Source organism: Perca flavescens, chromosome 10 (assembly GCF_004354835.1).
Source record: "Perca flavescens isolate YP-PL-M2 chromosome 10, PFLA_1.0, whole genome shotgun sequence".
Taxonomy (NCBI): Eukaryota; Metazoa; Chordata; class Actinopteri; order Perciformes; family Percidae; genus Perca; species Perca flavescens.
The window spans coordinates 20,202,477-20,223,476 of NC_041340.1; the positions used below are offsets into that span (position 1 = coordinate 20,202,477).

A 21,000-nucleotide genomic window follows, 5' to 3' on the forward strand; every position below is an offset into this window, starting at 1 on the left:
TGTTTAAAGACAGTGAGTTTTTTTTATTTGTCTTCCATTATTCCTCTAGAATAGTAGTTTGCAGCTTTTCTTTGTCATTTGCTCCAATGATGGCTGCTTACGGTCTTGGGTTGTTTAGCACCTAAATCTTTGTATTGCATTTAAAATTGGCAAGCTATCCGCTCAGAATGGGACTCTCATTTAGTAAAAGCACACCTTTTTAAAAGCAGGTAAAGTCTAAAATTGCATCTGCTACAGATGCCTAATTAGAGCAATAAAGCACAAGACCATTGCCAATGAAAAATATCACACTTGTTTTTATTTTTAGACAATATTTACATCTATTTTAATTCGACTGGTTGATATTTAACATGAATGATAATACATGCATTTTGTAATAGTAAGTGCGCAGTAACCATTACAAGATTTAATTTAATGTAACAAACTGAATCAAAATAAATTAAACGTAGATGCACTTCCATAGGATCACCACCTGGCGGCGGGGTTGTTTTATTCTGAGGGTTGATGAGACAACAAATGATAGAGGCGTCGACAGTGGGGTTGGCTGTGTGAGCGCTCTGAATCAGTAGCATTCATAATAACCATGAAAAACATTTTTGGTTATTATATGTACATTAGTAGGAGAAGAACCGTTGTGCGAAATCAGATATCCGGCTGTTCTCGGAGACAAAGCTTGAAACCGCGTCGCATCCTTCCGTGTTATTGTTGGACCGGGCCCGCCCATACTCCAGTGCATCAGTAGGAAACCTATTACCCGGTTATACAAAACAGACAATACACTACACATCACACCGGAGGTAGGCTTCTTTGAAATGCCAGGGTCCCGCCAGCCTGATGTGGATAACGAGGAGACAGCGCTTCATTGTGCCATTGAATTGCCAGTAACGCCGCGGATGCTACAAAATAACCAACTGTAATATTAAATACCAACTAATCCCACCGCCTATTATGGACTTCCCAGGTCATTTCCAGCATATTTTCAAGCAGCTCAACCACCAGCGCCTCCATGCTCAGCTGTGTGACTGTGTGGTGGTGGTTGGAGGCCAGAGCTTCCAGGCTCACCGTTCCATCCTGGCAGCGTGCAGCTCCCACTTCAGGGCTCTGCTGAGCTCCAATGACACCGGTGATGAGGTTGGAGGACCTGGAGCAGACATAGGTGGAGGTGGGGGCCCCAGTGTGATCGAGCTAGATCCAGAGGTGGTGACCCCAGAGGCCTTCTCCACCTTGCTGGACATGATTTACACCTCCACCCTCTCTCCAGGGGCCTCCAATGTGATGGATGTGCTGCTGGCAGCATCACACCTGCACCTCAACACTGTTGTCAAGGCCTGCAAGCTCCACCTGTCCAGGAAAAACTTTCCTGCCTCGCCCCCGAAAGGCTGGAGGTCGGTGCAACAACAGCAACAGGGTCAATCGTCCGGGGCGGAGAGGCCGGCCTCGCTTCAACAGGTCACATCTGTCATGGAGGAGGACGTCGATGAGGAAGACGTGGTAGTGGAGGTTAGTCAGTCTGGTGGGGTTGAAGAGCAGGGGGTGAGGAGGAGGGAAGTCAGTGGGGAGCAGAGTGCTGCACAGTTTTTGAGGCACAAGAGGAAGTCACACGAGGACAGGCTCAGTGGCAGAAAGAGGCCCTGCAGGCTGCCTGAGGGAAACTATAAGGAGTGTTCATCTACTGTAGCCAGAAGCAGCGTCGGTACAGAGGAGCTGCTGTCCCCGGACTGCCTGAAGACGACCGACGGACTCTGGGAGAGCCGAGGCGAGGACGAGGTGGAAAAGAAATACGAAGCAACCAAGGGAGAGTCCGAAGAGGTCCAGCTGCCGAGCCAATCAGACAGCAGCGCAGGAGGTGTAGGTGCGTGGGAGAAGGGCGGAGATCCAGATGAAGACACTGTGGTCAAAGTAAAGGTGGGAGAAGAAGGGGAGGAAGAGGAGCCAAATATGGCGATGGTTGAGGTGAAAAAGGAAAATCTGAGCTCATACTCCCCAGATTTACCAAACAATTCTCTATCTCCACCACAAGACTGCACAGACAATTTGGATGCTCAACTAAATGAAGAGAAAATGGCCACAGCCTGCCCGACAGAGGGTGATGTTAGCTCTTTGCAGTCACAGCTGTGCACAGATGTACAAACTGATGCACAGAGAGAGGCTGGAGATTTGGGTGAGGAGTCAGTAGACTGCGAAGGCCTTGACAGCCTGTCGGAGCTTGCTTTTTCCTGCTTCCTCAATCCCAGCAGTGAGAGTGTAATGGGAGCTCTGGAGGAAGAAGACAGCCTAGCTAGCCTCACTGCTGCTGCTACTGCTGCTGCCGCCGCCGCCAGTGATGCTCCTGCAGCTGCTGGAGATCCTGGCCATCTGTATCAAAACTCAGGGGAAGCCTCTTCTGCTCACTCCTCTGATTCCTCACTAGTTTTTCCAGTAACATCTGTCCCCTTGCAGCAGCTTCTCCCAACTCAGGGCCCTGGTTTCAGTGACACACTCATCCTCCAGCCCACCCAGAACTCTTTAGCAGGGTTCCTGAGTGGCATCAGACCAGGCCTCGGTCTGGAAACCTCCCTCATCCAACCCCCCAGGGCCGGGAAAAGTTCAGGGGCAACGACCTTCCGTCGCATCGCCCCCAAAGTGCCGCCTGGATCAGATCAGTCCTCTTCTTCATCGGCGGGGGATGCTGCCGAACGGCCGTCTCTAACCAGAGCTTCAGAGGATGTTATGTCCAAGTGCAAGAAAGCAGCTGCTGAAGACCACGTGCTGTTGGTGGAAGGGGAGAAGAAATACGCCTGCAAAATCTGCTGTAAGACCTTCATGAACCTGACTGACTGTAAGAAACACATTCGCGTCCACACAGGAGAAAAGCCCTATCCCTGTCCAAAGTGTGGCAAACGCTTCAGCCAGTCCTCCCACCTGTATAAGCACTCGAAAAACACCTGCCTGCACTGGAAAGATGATCAGTTATTCCCAGATACCCTGCTGTGACCTCCATTTACTTGAAAGGCGCTTGTTGAGTCGCACAACTCGACACAATTCTTTGAAAAAAAATGCACTCTGTAAACTTGATTATTTATTAGCCCATACACTTCCTGAATCAATTTTTGGCTTTATGTTACAAGAATTCAAAGTCAATAAGCTCATGTAATTCTTATGCTTTTTGATGTTCTCAACCATGTTGTGATTTTAAGAAATCAAATTCATGAAATGAAACGGATACAATTTTGCCAAACTGATGTGAATGCACTGAAAATATTCTCTTGATTTTTTGACTGCTGTGTAAGAGGGATGAGAATAAATTATGCTTACTAGTTTTTATTGATCTTAAATCGATTTATTTGAAGAATGAGAAAACACACACACACACACACACATAACACATTACATTTAAACTAAGCCATACTTTTTTACTCTTCAGACATTTCCCATTTTACTAAAAACTGGAGTGTTGAACTGTTTAGTTACAGTAGACATGGGGCATTAACATCTGAATAAAGTGCAGACCAATAACTATAATGCTTAGCTTTATGGCAAGCCAGTGATTCTATTTTGAAGGAGACATTTTCAATGCAAATGAGAAAAGGTTTTGCAATTCTCCACGAGACTTAGCATGCATAGTGGCTTAATGAGAACAACTGTTAAGGAGTGATGCTAGATTGTGCATTAGTCTATTTTTCAAGAACTTGAATACATGTCTGAGATGACAAAACATTGCACTATTAGGCTTAATAAATACAATTGAATTGATTTGACACTAAGCATTTCCTTTTTCAAAAATGCACATTGTACAGTATATTGAAGGCGCAGCTCATTAGTAACTGACAGGATCAAATTAAACTATTAAGTTAACACTAACATGATCTAAATATAGATCTGAGAATTTCTGAACTACATTAGAATTCTTTTTTCATCCCTTCTATACTTTGATCTCACATAGGAGACCATTACTAGATCAGTAAATTACTTGTTTCGGTTACTGCAGCACCAGAGGAGGCAGTAGGCACATCAGCTCAGTTTCAGGCACTAGAAGGTGAGTTCACTGGGCATGTCTGTGCCCTGTAAACCTCCCAGCAGGTTTTGAGCTGACAAAGCTCCCATGACACCTCTTGTGGAGTAGGTGGCACTGCCAATGTGGGGCAACACCACTGCACAAGACAGGAGAGGACAGAATACCATTAAAAAAGAAAATCAAGTCAAATCCAAATTACATTTTTGTCAAAGCAGGAAGGAAAAGAGGCCCAAAAAACATGTCTGTATATTTCACATGTCTGTATATTTCACATCCTGTCTACTCACCACAGTTTTTAAGAGTCAAAAGAGGGTGGTTTGTTGGGAGTGGCTCAGGTGTTGTGACATCTAGTCCAGCTGCAGCTATCTGTCCGCTGGTCAACGCCTCGTACAGATCCTCCTGGTTCACCACAGCTCCCCTAAAAACAATTATTTACTACATCTTCATCCTAATGTATTTAACCACAAACAACAGCTGGTGTCAGAAATACATAACAACTGTCTACACCCTTAAAAAAAGAGTAAGTAATCAAGACAGGGTATGCTTCCAAACTTTCAATGCTTTTCCCATAATGCACACCCACATCTGAGCTGCTTTGGAAGTCTACCTGCTTGAGTTGACGAAGACTGCTGTGTTTTTCATCTTGCAGAAGAAGGCCTTGTCACACAGCCCCTGGGTTTCTGGCGTCAGGGAGCAGGAAACAACTATGAAGTCGCTCTCAGACACAAGTGTGTCCAGGGAAACTGTTCAACAACAGAGAGGTGACAAGGAGGAACAAAGGGAGAACGAGAAAAAACATCAAAAAAAACATTATTTTTATAAAGTTTTTAGATTTTTCACTTCTTCTGTCCCCTTTTGCTGTGTGCGTTTCTCTCCTTGTTCTTACCAAACTCTCCATTCACCTCGGCAGCGTTGGCCTTGGCCGTTCTCCCAGAGTAGAGCAGCCTCTTCACTCCAAAGGGCATGAGTCTCTGAGCAATGGCCATGCCTTGACACAAACACAACCAGTTATTCACCTATGACCAGGTCTTTTAATAATAAAAAAATAATAATCACACAATGCCAGTTAGGAATGACACCACTGATTTTGGCTACAGGCTACTACTACTTGGCTACTACTAGTCATATGAGATGATGTGCTATGATGATAATGTAGCTTCAGTGCTTAAGGAAATGAATTAACAACAGCAAGGCTCACCGATGCGTCCCAGTCCAATGACTCCTACTGTGCTGCCAGATAGACCGTAACCACACAGCCAGAGAGGCTTCCACGAGCTCCAGCCTCCACTGAGAGAGAACGAGACAGTAAGATCATTGTGTCACTCGAGGGAGACAGTTATTAGTGTAAATGTGTTGAGACTGACTTTTTGACCTCCTCCACTCCCTCTGGTAATCTGCGAGCGGTGGCCAGCAGCAGAGCTACGGTCAGTTCTGCTGTGGCGTCAGTCAGGACATCTGGAGTGTATCCAACACGTATACCACTGTTGAAAACAAACACCAATATAACTTTGAAGCCATGTGACACTTCATCATACATATAAGCATATGATTTTTTTTTTTTTTTTTTTTTTTTTTTAAAATGTAACCTACCGTTTTTTTATTTCATCGAGAGCCAAGTGGTCAAATCCCACTGACAGGGTGCTGATTACTTTCAGGTTTGGCCCTGAAATCAGAGACAGACCAGCTGAAACACGGAAATCTAGACACTTGATTAACAGAATATTACTACAGTCTGAATTGTTTTAAATTGAGTTTTTATTGATTAGTTGATTGATCAAAGTTTTGATAATCAAACAATCATTTAATAAAATACAGTACATTATGCAAATAATCTCTGGTTGTGTGACTGTGTTGCTTTTCTCTGTTTCATATTCCCCTTGGAAATTTTCATGGTAAATTGTCTTACAACATTAAATTAAATCAGGGGTGCCCTCGTAACATAAAGGGGTTAAGATGCTGACCATGAATTGTAATAATTGCTAATATCTTATAGACTTCTTATAGACTGATCAATTAATACAAAAATAAACAATGGATTCCTAGAAAATGAAAATACAGTCATTTGTAACTAAAGCAATTTGTCACTAAAGCAAGTTATAATTACCAGGGATGCACCGAATCCCCAGAAATCGGGATTCGGTGCATCCATAATAATTACTATTCTTATTCTTATGTACCCAGTGGACTCTCTGGAAAGCAGGTGTTTACTTCATTAATGTGTGGACTGAGGATGGGAGTAGGATTCAGTATTCGGTTTTGGCAGAATCTTAACCAGTGGATTCGGTATTCGGCCGAACCCCAAAAATCTGGATTCGGTGCATCCCTAATAATTACTATTCTTATTCTCATGTACCAGGTGGACTCTCTGGAAAGCAGGTGGGACTAAATGGATCATACACACACACCCACACAATGAGTACCTGCAGCATCCAGAACCTCAGCATCGATCTTGTCTGACAGCAGACACAGAATACCATGAGCTCCTTGCACACCTTTGAGAAGGTCTGCCCTAGGCACAGGCTCATCCGAGTCCCACAAAGACACCTCACACCTGCTTCCAAGGAGACAGAAAAGAACCAAATGCATGAACTGGCATGTCATTCAGACATACAGGCTGACTTAAAGCATATAGGTTAGCTAAATAAACTAACTGTAGTGGTGAATGTGTCAGTGTGTGACCCTGGGAGAGGTCACAGTCTGTCACAGTGGACTTTAATCTAATAGATCTCACAGTTTCTATTTGCTACTGAAGTGTGTAACATGAATCCAAGTAAAACTGATGACAGACAGGGTACACTAGAAGAACAGCCATAGTCTGTATATAGTTTTGTTAGTAAATGCAGTCCTGTCGATTTGTTGTCAAATAACAGTTAAAAATACTGCATACACTCCCGCCGTTGTCAGGATCTTCATCCCCTCTTGCGGGATGCGCCTCGTCACGAACACCTTCATGAGTTTACCAACAGTTTGCATCCCACTTAACGGTCGAAATGGACGCAAGTCCTCTTGGGACAGAAGAGCGTATAACTGTGTGGGCGGATGGACGTATACACACTCAGCCCAGACAGATCTTAACCTTCAACGTCTGCTCCACTCACTCACTGTGAGAAAACTTTACACGGCGTTCCCACAGAAATCAGGAAGTGTTTGACTTCATATAGGCCTACTGCGCCTGCGTGGAGTTGCAGCTATTTCAACTGAACGGGTGGGTCTCGCTTTGGCTTTGCCAGACCATCCTTCACACGCTGACGTCTCCCCACTAACACAGAACGTTTAGCTACATCCATGCCATGGGGGGCTGGTTTTACAGTCTTCCTCTCTGATGGACGTATTTTTCTTGACATTCTTATACAAATTTAATGTCGAAGATCCATTTAAAATTCCGCCTTGTCTGTTAATTGATGGTCAGGATGTCAGTTGTAAAAATACGTGTACAATTCTTATATAAAAAACATCAGTCTAGCTGAATGGCTCTGCGCCGTTCAGCATTTTGTATTATTATTACTTTATTTGGGAGCAAATTGTCAACCTCCCCAAACATCTCACCCCGGTATGGAGATGTTTACGTTTCTCCTCTGATTTTGCTTCCTGGGATCGTGTAAAAAAAGGAGCGGACAATGCCGTATCCTTCAGCAATGGCTAGATCTACCTCGACCAGCTTAAATACAGTAAATGAAATGGTAATTATAATCAAATATTGATAAAATATAACACTGGCCATTTTGCTGCATAAGTGCTTTTGTTGCTGATAATACTTGTGTACTTTTAGGCTACTTAAGTAAGACTTTTAATGCAGGAGTATTTGAACATTGTAGTAATTGCTACCTTTACCTATGCAAATCATCTGAATACTTGCTGACAGCCATCCTGAAACCCAAGAACTGTATAATTTTACGTTTGAAAATAGCTGTTTTTTGTGGCCACTGTGGCCTGTGGGACTACGTGCCTCAAAGTTTCCTTGCGTATGACATCATTGTCTCCTCCTGCATCTTCGTGTCCTCGGGCTCGAGCTGCTTCTGTTCGGTGTTGACTGATGTGTCCTCCACTGGGGCAGCCTGATATGGAGCCGCCGCGCTGTAAATGGTGAAGTCTTTACCTTCGAAAGCGACAGAGGGCGGAATAAGGAGCACTCTGTACTTGAGGAACAAACAAGCAACCTTCAAAGCAGGAAATTCGAGTGGACCCAGTCTGGAAAAGGTGAGGAAATAAATTGTTTTTCTTTAGGGAATTATTATAATTTCTATTAGGAGCGGCTAACGTTGCTGTCCGCTGACTGAAAGGCTAACGTTACATACCGTAGCTTGCTGTTTGGTTTGTTGCAGTAACGAACCGCGGGCTTTTTTTATCTCGTCAGTCAAGTAGTCAACTACTTCGTCATGATTAGTCGGCTGTTAATAATGCCACGACATAAATTAGTGTATCATGTGCATGCCTAAAGCCATTTCACCGCACTGTTCACGTCATACCGATGGTCAGCAGTCCACAGACTCAAGAAACCATTTATGGGAAGATCTTATATACTACATGTTATTCATATTGGCTAATGCATGACGACCTAAGACCATATATTCTATGCCTAAGACGCATCCTTATTTACAAGACTGTAGGCTACTTAGCAATCATTACACTCTAATGCACAAGAGGGAGTATTTTATCTTATTTAATTTTTATGGTCTTTTCTTTCTGCTTTTAACGTATACACAAAACAAGTGTGTGGCACTTTAGGAATGCAGCTTCGTTCCTGTATATAATAAGAATCTGGGACGTGATTTAAAATTGTCTATCAGTCTATGTCATTTTATACCATGGAATTGATATATCATGACAATATTATGACATTTTCTTGAAATTCAATTTATAGATTAAATAACCATATAAAAATGTCTGATTTCTGATAATCTAGGGGAGGTGCCAAAATATCAAGACACTTAATCACATTGATTCAAAAATCCTGTTAATCCAGAAATGTCATTGAGCAATGTTGGCATAATACAACCATAGATGTGACAAAACCTCTGACATTATTGTGTAAAGTCTATGTATTTATCCTCTCATTGCCCAACTCTACTTCTACTTGATTAAACTATTCCTTCCATTTCATAGGACTCCATGTAGCAGACAACTACCTCAATCCTATTCTCTAGGAATATCTGGCATAAAGCCTATTTAATGGATGAATTCAAATCCAAATATCTGTGTGTCATTTCAGAAGAAAATACCACTATTTGCCCGCCCACGGCAAACTTTTGGCTGAGGAACCTGCAGCGCCTGTCTGAGCCTGCCCGTAACAGCAGGTTTAGTGGAGACAGATCTGTACTCTGCAATGGCTCTGTTGACCCTGCATAGACTCCCATCCATCTCCACTGCTCCAGTGAGTTCAGTCATCCACATGCCTTGTTGAACACACACAAGTAGGGCATTTTGCATCATATCCTCAGATAATTTCATTTTGAAAGTTTTCTTTACAAATAGTGTTTCCGACCTGTACGAGCTGTTCATGCTGGACCGTCCAAGTTCTGCATGAAGAGCAGCCATCACTACATTTGCCTGAAAGATAATTAGGGCCGTTTTAGTTTTTCAGTTGCTGCCAGTGATGTGATTGTATTGATGAGCTTACAGGGCAAACCTGCCACAGATTTAGTCGTCAACATCGTCAGAGTGATTTAGCTGCATTTCACATTCATTACCGTGTCAGAGAGTGATTGGATCACCTTATTCCATTGCCACTGTAGTTGTTTAACTTTATCTCCTCTCATTCTGTCACTCTATCATTAAGATTATTTAACTTTACATCCAAAGCCTGGCTTTTCTTCTGGTCTTTGTCATTGCTAGCTAAACCATAAATGACCTGACCGTGGGTCCAAGTCTCATTTTGTGCATATTTGGTCACAGTATCTAATCACTCTACTATCTTAACTTGTGTTTTCTCCTTTTTTCTTCTTCTTCTTCAAACCCTCATCGTTCCTCTCCTGGCTTCTCCTCTTTAATTTCTTTTTTCTTTTTCTTGGCTCTGTCTGGACATGTCAGTTGCGTAACAGGTAATGTTACTGTCTCAAGTTTCTTTGTCTGTTAACCCTTGTTACTACTGCTACAACTCGCTCTTTTGTGTTTCTTTCTCCTTCCCCTCTCTTGCTTTGTGTTTCTGCTTAATTTCTTATCTTTGTATGATTTCACTAACTCCACCCCCTTAGATTCCTCTTCCCTGTTCTTACACATCACTCTTTGTGTCTGTCCCCTCACTTCAGTCTTCCACTGCACCTTATCTTTGTTGCACCACATTTCACCCGAGAAATTAGTGAACATTTTTTTCCGGCCTTTTCTGTCCACACTTCACAACAGGAAAGACCTCACACACACACTGCCTCCAATGTTCCCAGAAGATTTGTCACAGTGTTCCAACACGTTAGTCTTCCATCAAGTTTAGAAATTTTCATTTTCATTTTAGGAGCAAAACAATGTTTACTCATGTTATCTACTGTATTACAACTCCATCATCTGCTTAGAACTTTCTTTGGGGATGAGCATATGTCAACCCTTTTTCACGATTTCAAACAGTCTGCACAACCAAAATGTTACAGTTTGCTGGAATGTATAGAACAGATAAATCATCATTAAAAAAAAAAAAAAAACCTTTGAGAAAACTGAATCACAAAAACACAATAGCAGTTAATTATCTCATTGTTCAGTCTTCTTGATGAGGCTTTTTTGTGATTTGATTTGATTGATTTTTTTTTAAGGATGAAAGCCTCCAAAGAAGAGGGAGACTTCAGAAAAGGTAGATGTGCACTAGTGTTGTCTTTGAATTGTCATCTAATAACAGTCCTGACAAAATGATTCCCAGTTGGTGAATTACAGTGGCTGATCTCTGTCTATCTGTAGGGAGAGCTTTGCCCTCGTGAAGGGGGCGGCCCTTCTGCTGGAAGAGGGCAAGGGCGGGGGCCTCGATGAGGGGGCTCCACCTTCTTCTGTAAAAGAAGGCGGTGGAGCTCCACAGCACAGACAACTTCATGCCATGGTTGAACAGCTCCGACCAGAAGATACCATCAAGCTGGTGAGGCCTCATGTTTACCTGCAGTTTGCAAATCAGATCAGTAAAAGTTGACATGCAGAAAGAATTTTGCTTGGTAAGCTAAGTAATCCTTTTCCATCAACATGTATAATCATATATCTCAGGTAAAGGTCATAACATCAGTATGTAGAGTTCAATCATATATTGAGTTGATTATGGTGGAATCATCATGACTGTTGGGAGTAATTCACTTCTTCTGTTCAGTCAGACGTCACACAGTGAGAAGTTTAAACATGGTCCAACAGTTTACCTGTGAAAAACGATAAGGCTTGATTTGATGCACCACTCCGAATGCAAAACGTCTCACACACATCACACCTGATCAATTTAATTTGATTGTAATTATTATATGATTAATTGTACAGATGTAAGTGGAAAGTGTGCTGTGGCTGGGTCACATCAGATAGACAGTCATATTCTATAAGTTGTTAAGGACAACATGACTATGGGGTAGTAAAGTTTAGTGTAAACGTGTAAGCTGAACTCCACATCAATGGACTATACTGTACTAGGGCTGGGCAATAGGGAGAAAATCAGATATCACGATATTCTTGACCAAATACCTCGATATCGATATTGCGGTGATATTCAAGGGTTGACAACTGGTGCTCTAACAAAATATCTTCACACTTAGATGTTAGATAAATAATCATCAGTAATGTGGACATCATGTCTAAGTGGGGAAAAGGCAAATAATAGAACAGCTAGAACAGTCTGGTAAGTTCAGAAAAGTACATCACTTTACTGCAGCCTTTAAAACCAGGAAAAGACTTATGTCATATTACGATATCCAAAATCTAAGACGATTATCTAGTCTCATATCACTATATCGATATAATATCGATATATTGCCCAGCCATATACTGTACTAGCTATGCATGTTTCAGTCCAGTACTGCAAAACAACATATTACTGATGCTTTCCAAAGCATTCCACTGATTTTTGGATTAAGCAGTAATTTGTTCAGGCAGCTGCAGGATTCATTTCAGCTCTAAAATGTGAAAGCGTGCTGCAGACATCTGAAACATCCCTTATGCTGAACACTTAGTTTTTTTTTTTTTTGCATCAGTTATGTTATTATTCCATGGTGATACAGCTGAAATCCTGACAAATTCAAATTCAGAAGACAAACTAAAAAATCTTACATCTTTTATTCGGTAGTAAGCTCTTATAGTCATGATTTTAAGAAATGCCCACTAGGACCTGAATACACCACTTTATTTTTACCTGTATCACCATGCATCAATGTGGGAAGAAGGACTAATAATTGTGTGTGATGGACTACCCAGAAATATATTTAAACCAGAAACTGTGTGGATGGCGGAAAAAAAATTAAACAATAAATCTAAAACATAATGGAGTTACTGGGCTAAAACATGTGAAAAGAACACATGAGTGGTCATTTAAGTGGATTATAGCCAGAATCTGTGTTCCTCTTTAAAAACAACATTGACATCCCTAATTTGATTTTCCCCCGACTTCAGAGGAAACATGTTGCATATGAGTACATTAATTGTAATTGGCCTCTCTCCTCTTGCCCTCCTTTTTGTCTCCTTTCTGTCTCACACATCCTCTGTCTTCCTGCTGCTCTCGTCCTCCGCACTGTGTCATGCAGGCGGTGCAGTTGGAGTCCATCAGCTCGGTCAGAGTCAGGTATCTGATCATTGTCTCCACCCTCGGCAAAAAACACGAGAGCATCCTACTGGGCATGGATTTCCCCAACTCACGGAGGTGTGTGTAACCAAGATGCAGGTGTACTGTGTCACAGAGATAAGATTTCCGTTCAGTTAATAATTTCTGGTTTAGCTTCGTCAAGTCACTATTCCTGTGTCCTCCCTGCCTCTTTGCAGTGGTCAGTGCACCATCGGCCTGGTTCTGCCAGTATGGAGCGACACCCAGGTGTATCTGGACGGAGACGGGTAAGAACTATTTAAAAAAGGGAATGAGTAATAAATTGAAAGTGTAAATGCACAAGCAGAGAGTTTGTGAGGCTGCAGCACAGACTGTGCCGCCTGATGTCTGGGATTCTGGCCAGAGATAACGTGAATGAGTAATGGACTCCCTATTTATGGAGCGGAATCATTCTTCATAAATTACAACTGCTCCTATCACTCACTCAGACCCTTATATAAGCATGGAGATCATGTGTTTGTGCACTGAAATGAAAGTAAAGTATGTTTGGCTTCTTTCTGAATCAGTAAAGATTCACTATCACTAAAAGCAACTCCCTGTTTACATTGGGGGGCATCCAGAACCCCAAACATCTACTAACTCAGTTTTAGTGTAGATTTTAGTGACCTTAACAACCAGCTATGCTTTGATTAAAATTTAAAAAAAAATTAAATTGAGGCTGTTTCATGGCTTGTGGCCACTCATTTCAGTCTTCTTATTAGTCGTCGATGCTAAGAGGAGGATGTAGAGAAGGGCACTGAAACTGAGAGTTAGCAGTGCTAAAAACAGTCAAGCTCTGCTTTGGACTGCTGTGTTTTAACTCATCTGCTGTCACATGAGTGTAAAAAAAAAAAAAAAAGCTCTGATCGGCTGCCATGTCACACGAGCATGTTCACCCTCATCAGTCTGGTTCACACCTCCAACTGTGCTAATTTCTCTCTCTCTGTCTTCACATTCTTCACAAGAACCATCACAAATTTACACTGAATAATCTCTCTCGGTCTTCTTCATTGTAGTCCAACAGTGCTTCTAATAAGTATTATTTCCTCAGTTCTCAGTATTGTAGCTCATACTTTCTTTTTTTCCACAGTGGTTTTAGCGTTACGACAGCTGAAGAGATCAGAATATTTAAGCCTGTTTCTATGCAGACTATGTGGTGAGTGAAAATGCTGACACCCATGCATTAATGTAAAACCATTCATGTCCCTACTATGGCATCCAGCGCACATCACTTCCTAAAGCACAACAACATGACATCCACTCACTCTAAATCTTGCATTTCTAACCTCTGTAGCTCCTTTCTGAGGTTTTCAGTGTCCTCAAATAAACATCATTTTCTGTCCCCCGCCTCCCCGCCGCTGTAAGGTCAGTGCTGCAGGCGTTGCACGGCTGCTGCGAGCGGGCGGTCAAGGCAGCAGTGATTCCAGGCAACGGCCTGGAGTGGGCCCAGCACTACCACCAGCACATTGAGTCAGACCGCTTCTGCCTCAACGAGTGGGAAGCTATGAACGACCTGGAGTCGGTCCGCAGGGACAGCAATGGACAGAGGTAAGTCAAATACAAGTACTTCTAAACTGTAGCTAAAGTACTCATATTATGCTTTTTTGCTTACTTCCGTGACAAACGTGCATCCCTTTGTAACACACGTTATAATGCTCGCCTAGCTGCTAGCATGGCACGCCCTCGTACTCTGGCTCTGAATAGCTAGCTAGCTGGGTACTGAGCATGTGCCACTCCCAACAAAGATAGAACAGAAGTGAGATGCCTCACTCTGTAGCTAAAACAGAGAGGTCAACACACAGGGTGAAAAGAGGAGCTGTAGCAATGTGCAGTACAACAAAAATATGTTTTTTGAAAATTAAACCGTATAAACCTATTCTAATATAACCTCTAAATTCAATTATGAACCTGAACATGAGCATAATATGAGCACTTTAAGTGTAGTAATATATTTAGTTACATTCCACCTCTGCTATGAATGTGGAAATACAATGAAAGTTGTCAGCTTGTACTTTAAGTTTCCCTTGTTCTTGCATGGGAAGCTCGGCAGACCGCATTTCCAACGAGATGCTGATCAAAGAGCATCTGAGAGACATCATGAGGACTGAAGACCTGGACAATCTCACGTCTAAAATGGTAAGACAGGCAGGCAGATATAAAGAGGAAGTTGGCTTGATGAGTGTCAGAGAACTACTAGGGGAAAATAATAATAGGTCACAAAAAAAGAGAATGTATGTATGCCTGTATAACTTTCCTTTGCTACTGTAGGTGCACTCCGCCCTGGAGACCAGGATAGGCTTCGACATGAGACCCTTTAAGGAGTACATTGACAACGAGATCCTGGTCACCATGGCTCAGATGGACAAACCTTCCAAAATATTTGATTATCTTTACCTGGTAAGTGATTGCTGGTCTTCAAAGACAGTAATGATCTTCATTTTACCAGCATGGCGAGAAGCCTTTCTTATGCTTTAGGCAATAAACTGACGGAAGTGTGCTTTTTATCAGGATGTTAATGTGAGCGTAACTTCCCCTTTGTGGAACATCTGTGTTGACAGCGATAGGGAAGACAGCTCTGTTGGCCCTTTCCTTTTTGTCATGTGATTTCAAGTAAACCTCTCCTTTATCTGGTTTCAGGGCTCTGAGTGGAACGCAGCTAACTTTGAGGAGCTGCAGAAAAACAAGTCAGTGTTTTCAACCGGCAACATTTTTCTATAGCTCTGTGTATTATTGTTGTTGTTGTTGTCCATCTCTATTTCCAATTGTCTCATGACATGGGTAAAACTGAATTGTGCATTGTGTTTTGCTAAGTCACCACTGTGGTTCTAAGTGTGTGTCTGTATGTTTTTCAGTGTGGGCTATATTCTGAATGTGACAAGGGAGATTGACAACTTTTTCCCAGAGTCCTTCACTTATATGAACATCAGAGTGTACGATGTGGAAGCCACCAACCTGCTCTCTCACTGGACAGACACATACAACTTCATCAACACTGCAAGGTAATCCCGAAACCCCAAACACACCAGAAAACAATTAAAATCCAAACTTGTCAGAAGGCTGTATTTTGCAGGTTACAACTGTAGACAATCACATTGCTATCACATCACTAACCACATCACATTTAGATTTGTCCAGCTAAAATCATATCAGTAATAACATGTTTCATATATTTTTGACCGCTGCAACCAAACTGAAGCTCAATCAGGACGGGGAATGTTTGACACTAAATCCCCTGATACTAACAGGTGATTTGTACCAACAGTCCATGATAACCTCCTGTATTGTTACACAGACCAGTACAGATTGTATACAGTCCTTTTAAAGCAGGTGTTCAACATTTTTGGAAAATACACATAAAGTTAGATGATAAGATTGATACCACTCTCACGTGTCTGCCAAATATGAAGCTAGACCCACAAGATGGTCAGCTTAGCACAACGACTTGAATCAGAGGGAAACAGGCAGCCCAGCCTAGCTTAACGTGTGGGGTACCTCGAGGTTCAATTCTGGTATTTCTCTCATTCAACCTATATATGTTCCCACTAGGCCTAATTATGCAAATAAAATCACCATTACGATGCAGACAACACATTATACAGTACATAGCTCTCTCATCGAGTGAGTTTGCCCCTGTAGACTCACTGCGTCTATGCATTGACCAAATCAATGACTAGATGTGCCACAGTTCCCTGCAACTAAACTAAGATAAGACTGAGGTAATTGTCTTTGGTACCACTGAAGAAAGGCTGAAAATTTAGGCACATCTTAATTCCCTTTTTTTTAAGCCTAAAGGCCAAGTAAGAAATGTTGATGTCATTATTAAGTCAGATCTTGATTTTGCCTCCCACATCTATACCATCTTAAAATTAAATAATTAGAGGATACATATCAAAACAAAGACCCAGAAAAAGTAATTCACGCTTTAATGTCCAGAAGGTTTGAATACTGTAACTGTATCTCAGGCCTTCCCAAAAACGCTACAGCTCATGCAGAATGCTGCTGCTAGAGTTCTAACTAAGACTAAGATAGTGAACATATTTCACTAGTTCTCAGGTCTCTACAGTGGCTACTAGTCTATCATAGAATTGACTTCAAAATACTGCTACTTTTTTACATATCAATCAAAGGTCTAAGCCCAAATACATATCTGACTTGCTTTTACACTATGAACCCTTTAATAAAAATAATAATAATAATATTTCATTACATTTATATAACGCTTTATCATAGACACTAAAAGCGCGGGGGGGGAGTGGGGGGACTCTCTAGTAGCACCCACCTGGGAGATGCATGGCAGCTTTACGACGCCAGATGCTACCACACATCAGCTCAGTAGCAGTAGACTTCTTAGGTCCTCAGGGATCGGTCTGCTAACTGTTCCTAGGACCAAAACAAAACATGGTGAAGCTGCTTTCAGTTCTTATGCTCCACATTATTGGAATAAACTTCCAGAAGGTCTTAGATCTGCCCCAACTCATTTTAGAAAATAGGCTCAAAATGTTTGATTGCCTCTACTGTCTGGTGTCTTAGTACGTTTTATACACTTTTTTATTATTTTTCTTTTAAATGCTCTTTTTGTAAATTTTGTGTAAAGCACTTTAAATTGCTTCTGTGTACAGTATGAAAATGTGCTATATAAATAAACTTACCTTGCCTTGCCTTGCTCTGTCCAATAGTAACAAATCTGTCCACCAGCTCCTCTAAAGCTCAATAATTGCTGGACTATTTATTGGCTCTTAGCAGTTGCCTGGCAACCGGTGGACAGTCCAGGAAGTTACTGTGCATGGCCAAGAAAATAGTCCCAAAAAGAGCCCCCTCCCTCCCCCTTTAAAACATTGTTTTTACACTTTGGCTTTTGTATGGATTAAACAAACGGTAATATAACGTGTTAATTAGTGAGTTTCAGAGGTGCTGGTAGGCAGATTTCTTTTACCTATGGACAGGCTAGCTGTATGCTAAGCTAAACTTACTGGCTGTAGCGTCATATTGAGAGCACACACACATAAGAGTGCTATCAGTCGTCTCCTCTAACTCTCTGCCAGAAAAGTGAATAAGTGCATTTCTTAAAATGTTTAACTCCTGCTTTATATCATGTACTTTGTTCCTAGCTTTGCCTCACCAGCAAATTTGCTGCAGTTTTGAGTTGTCACATTGTGACTAATACTTCCATTCAGTTAATTATCCTTTCACTATTTGTCAAGCAAAATGCCTAAATAACTGGGTGAGTTCCTCTTGATCTTTATGTATTGCAGGAAAAGTGGACAGGCCGTGTTGGTGCACTGTAAGATGGGCGTTTCTCGCTCGGCATCCACGGTGATCTCCTACGCCATGAAGCAGCAGCACTGGTCACTGGATACGGCATTGTCCTACGTTAGGAGTTGCCGGTCCATCGTCAAGCCCAACGAAGGCTTCATGAAGCAGCTGCACACCTACAACGGCATCCTCAATGCAAGGTCAGCCGTGGTGTTTGGTATAATTCTGTATAAAGATCTCTGTTCCAAAATGATAAAACTTTGCTGACATACAAATTACAAGACAATATCAAAATGTTTGTTTGTTTGCTGCTGTCTGTGGCTTTTTGAGGTATTGATTTGTGGGCTTATGTAAGAATTGTGCTGTTATGTTTTTTCCATCATTGCAGCCAGCAGCGTCACAGCGCACTCTGGAGGCGAAAGTCGAGAGACCAAAGACAAAAATCAGTATGCAAGGAGGAGGGAAGGGAGAAAAGAAAGCCAGCAGAGGAGGAGGAGGAGGAGGATGAGGATGATGAAGATGATGATTATGAAGGACTTGATGATTATGAGCCGGGTGATGAGGAGGATGTAGAGAGTCTAGATGAAAAAGATCTGGGTAGCCCAGATGAAATAGAAGATCCAGAGGAACACACAGAGGTAATTAGTTACATCAATTATATGTTATTAGAATTTTAAATCCTGCAGATGTTTAATCTTCAATCCTTTTATCTTCCAAAAATACACCCAGGTGTTTGAAGAGCCCCCCCCCCAGTCTGAGAACAACCAGTGGCCGGGGCAGACAGGACCACCAGACGCCTGTCCTACTATCACAGTAAATGAACCAGACAAGGTTATCTCACACACACACACACACACACACACACACACACACACACACACACACACACACACACACACACACACACACACACTGCATCTGAAGCTGTTTATCTTGATGTGTCCCTCTCACTCCTTCACTGAATCTTTCTCTCTCTCATCCCAAGGTTGCTGCTCTGAGTGCTAACCGCAGCGGCAGGATGAACCTCTTCTCCCTCATGCAGTCCATCAGCGAGGAGGATAAAGGACGTGAACAGGTAAATGAAGCCGGGCGCCAGTATCTCTTTCATGCTCTTTATAGTTTAGTCGTTGCACACACAAATGGCTAATTTGTAAATTGACAAAATTCCGAGGAGCCTTGTGTTGAAATTAACTCCGGAATGAGGTGTGCGATACAAGCAATATGAGTTTAGTTGGTACTGAAAGTGCGAAATACAATCTCACTTTAATTTTGATAGTTGGAAGTTCTTTTGTATTTAAAATAAAAAATACTCCCACTTTTTGATTTAAAGAGATATATCTTATTGTTCTTTCCCGGATTTGAGGTTGGAAAACTGTCAAAATCTTTGTCGAGTGCCTATGCTTCTCTAAAAGATAAACTTTCACTTCTTTGTTGCCTTCAAAAGCTGCTCGGCAGTCCGAGGGAGTCTCCTGGGCAGCGGAGGCGTAGCCAAGGGCGACGGGGTCTGATTCACCAGAGAGCGTGTGTGGATGTCTCACCTGAACCACGAAGCATGCCAGACACCGGTCAAAACAAACCCTAAAGTGATCAAAGAGACGGAAGAGCATAGACAGGAGGGAGGGGGGGACCCATTAAGTAGGAATTCTATGGTGGGGAGAAATAATCCTGAAAACACCTGAAGGAAAGTGTGCGCTGGTAATATATATGCCAAGGTTATCATACAATGATACACTCTATCTTTATATTTGACGTATTTAGATGATGAACGTTTTTAATTTATGTTTCATTGCATATCTCTGTTGACAATTATTACTGCTGATGGTTCACTGTTGTTAAAAGGATCTTGCTGCAGAGCCAGCATATCTGAAGGCTGAAGTCATTATCAGTGTACATTGTAGTATTATGTTTATCAGTGTTTTAGAGTCACATACATAAGTACTGGTCTCTCCCTCCTCATTCCCTCTCCCCTTCTTCAGCTCTTGCGTCATCACTCCAGAGATGATATCTATGCAATTACGGTTTTCCTTTTTTTTTTTTTTCTCTGTATACGAGTATGCTGCCAATCCGAGGTAGACGGTTTTAAATGTTTTTCATATTCTCTCTCATTGGAAGTGTTTTTCACAAGACGTTCATTGTTGACGGATGGGAGGGTTTCACTGTATGTAAGCTGTGCATCATGGACCAAGTCAGGGCCAGTTTTATGGCACTAGCCTGTTCCTGTTCCTATTCCAATGTGCCAATGAATATATTATATAGAAAATCTTCATCATGTCAGTATGTTAAGAACCAAAGTCTCCATTTTTTGTTTTTATTCATTCTATTTAAACACCAGGGCTGCATGAGTGCCTTGTACCTGAGAATGAAATACGACTGACTGGTGTTTTTTTTTAGTGTTTTTACTACGCGGTGGTGGCTGCATATTGTATGTATGAATCTTGTACTTTTTCTCTAATTGCAGTACAAATGTGACTCCCCCAAGTGTTGCATGTATGCATAATGCATATATATGTACACAATATATATGTATCAACCCCTAATTGCTAATGACCTGGGTGCATGTTATGTGTGTTTGTACCAAAATGCGAGAGCAAATGTTCAGGGTTTTCTCATGTATTTATATTGACGTTTAATGGATTGAGGTAAATTATTAAAAATACTGTTTTTAGACTTCTGAACACTGGATGCTGATCTGGAATATTCATATTTCATGCTGGTGTTACTTTAATTGAACCCAAGCTAAAGCTTACTTTATTTAACCTGCATGCTCACCGTTAAAGAAAACATGCACTTTATAATCCCACAGCACACACTGTCCCCACTGCCTGAGCCAACGTCACACTGTACTATGAATAAAATGAGCAATTATTTTTTTTCTTTTCTTGTCCGCATCTCTATGCCTTATTGTATTAAGCTCGCCACTGTCTGCGCCTCACTCTTGTTTACAAGAAGCCCTATGAGTGGAAAAAATAAATGATTATTCTCAAACCGAACACTTTGTTTCTTGATTAACTAA

At 41.8% G+C, this 21,000-nt stretch overlaps 3 protein-coding genes across 3 annotated transcripts; 2 read left to right on the top strand and 1 right to left on the bottom strand.

Moving 5' to 3' along the window:
* The first annotated feature begins 948 nt into the window (after positions 1 to 948).
* On the top strand, positions 949 to 2,973 carry LOC114562419 (zinc finger and BTB domain-containing protein 5-like). The gene has a single exon (XM_028588796.1). The coding sequence runs from the start codon at positions 949 to 951 to the stop codon at positions 2,971 to 2,973; it is 2,025 nt and encodes a 674-aa protein (XP_028444597.1).
* Positions 2,974 to 3,307: 334 nt separating this feature from the next.
* Positions 3,308 to 7,552, bottom strand: grhpra (glyoxylate reductase/hydroxypyruvate reductase a). The gene is made up of 10 exons (XM_028589912.1): positions 7,032 to 7,552; positions 6,882 to 6,992; positions 6,415 to 6,545; positions 5,585 to 5,657; positions 5,359 to 5,475; positions 5,193 to 5,281; positions 4,881 to 4,982; positions 4,602 to 4,737; positions 4,282 to 4,412; positions 3,308 to 4,130 (listed from the first exon to the last, which is right to left on the bottom strand). The coding sequence occupies exons 2-10, from the start codon at positions 6,965 to 6,967 to the stop codon at positions 4,009 to 4,011; spliced, it is 987 nt and encodes a 328-aa protein (XP_028445713.1). The 5' UTR covers positions 6,968 to 6,992; positions 7,032 to 7,552; the 3' UTR covers positions 3,308 to 4,008.
* Positions 7,553 to 7,710: 158 nt separating this feature from the next.
* Positions 7,711 to 20,977, top strand: si:ch211-203d1.3 (protein phosphatase Slingshot homolog). Its single transcript, XM_028589911.1, has 17 exons — positions 7,711 to 8,191; positions 9,204 to 9,365; positions 10,732 to 10,769; positions 10,874 to 11,045; positions 12,679 to 12,794; positions 12,914 to 12,982; positions 13,825 to 13,890; positions 14,100 to 14,282; positions 14,777 to 14,870; positions 15,003 to 15,131; positions 15,372 to 15,418; positions 15,587 to 15,733; positions 17,987 to 18,187; positions 18,376 to 18,625; positions 18,717 to 18,818; positions 18,973 to 19,062; positions 19,432 to 20,977. Exons 2-17 carry the CDS (start codon positions 9,318 to 9,320, stop codon positions 19,567 to 19,569), a joined length of 1,890 nt encoding a protein of 629 aa, XP_028445712.1. The 5' UTR covers positions 7,711 to 8,191; positions 9,204 to 9,317; the 3' UTR covers positions 19,570 to 20,977.
* Positions 20,978 to 21,000: the final 23 nt, after the last annotated feature.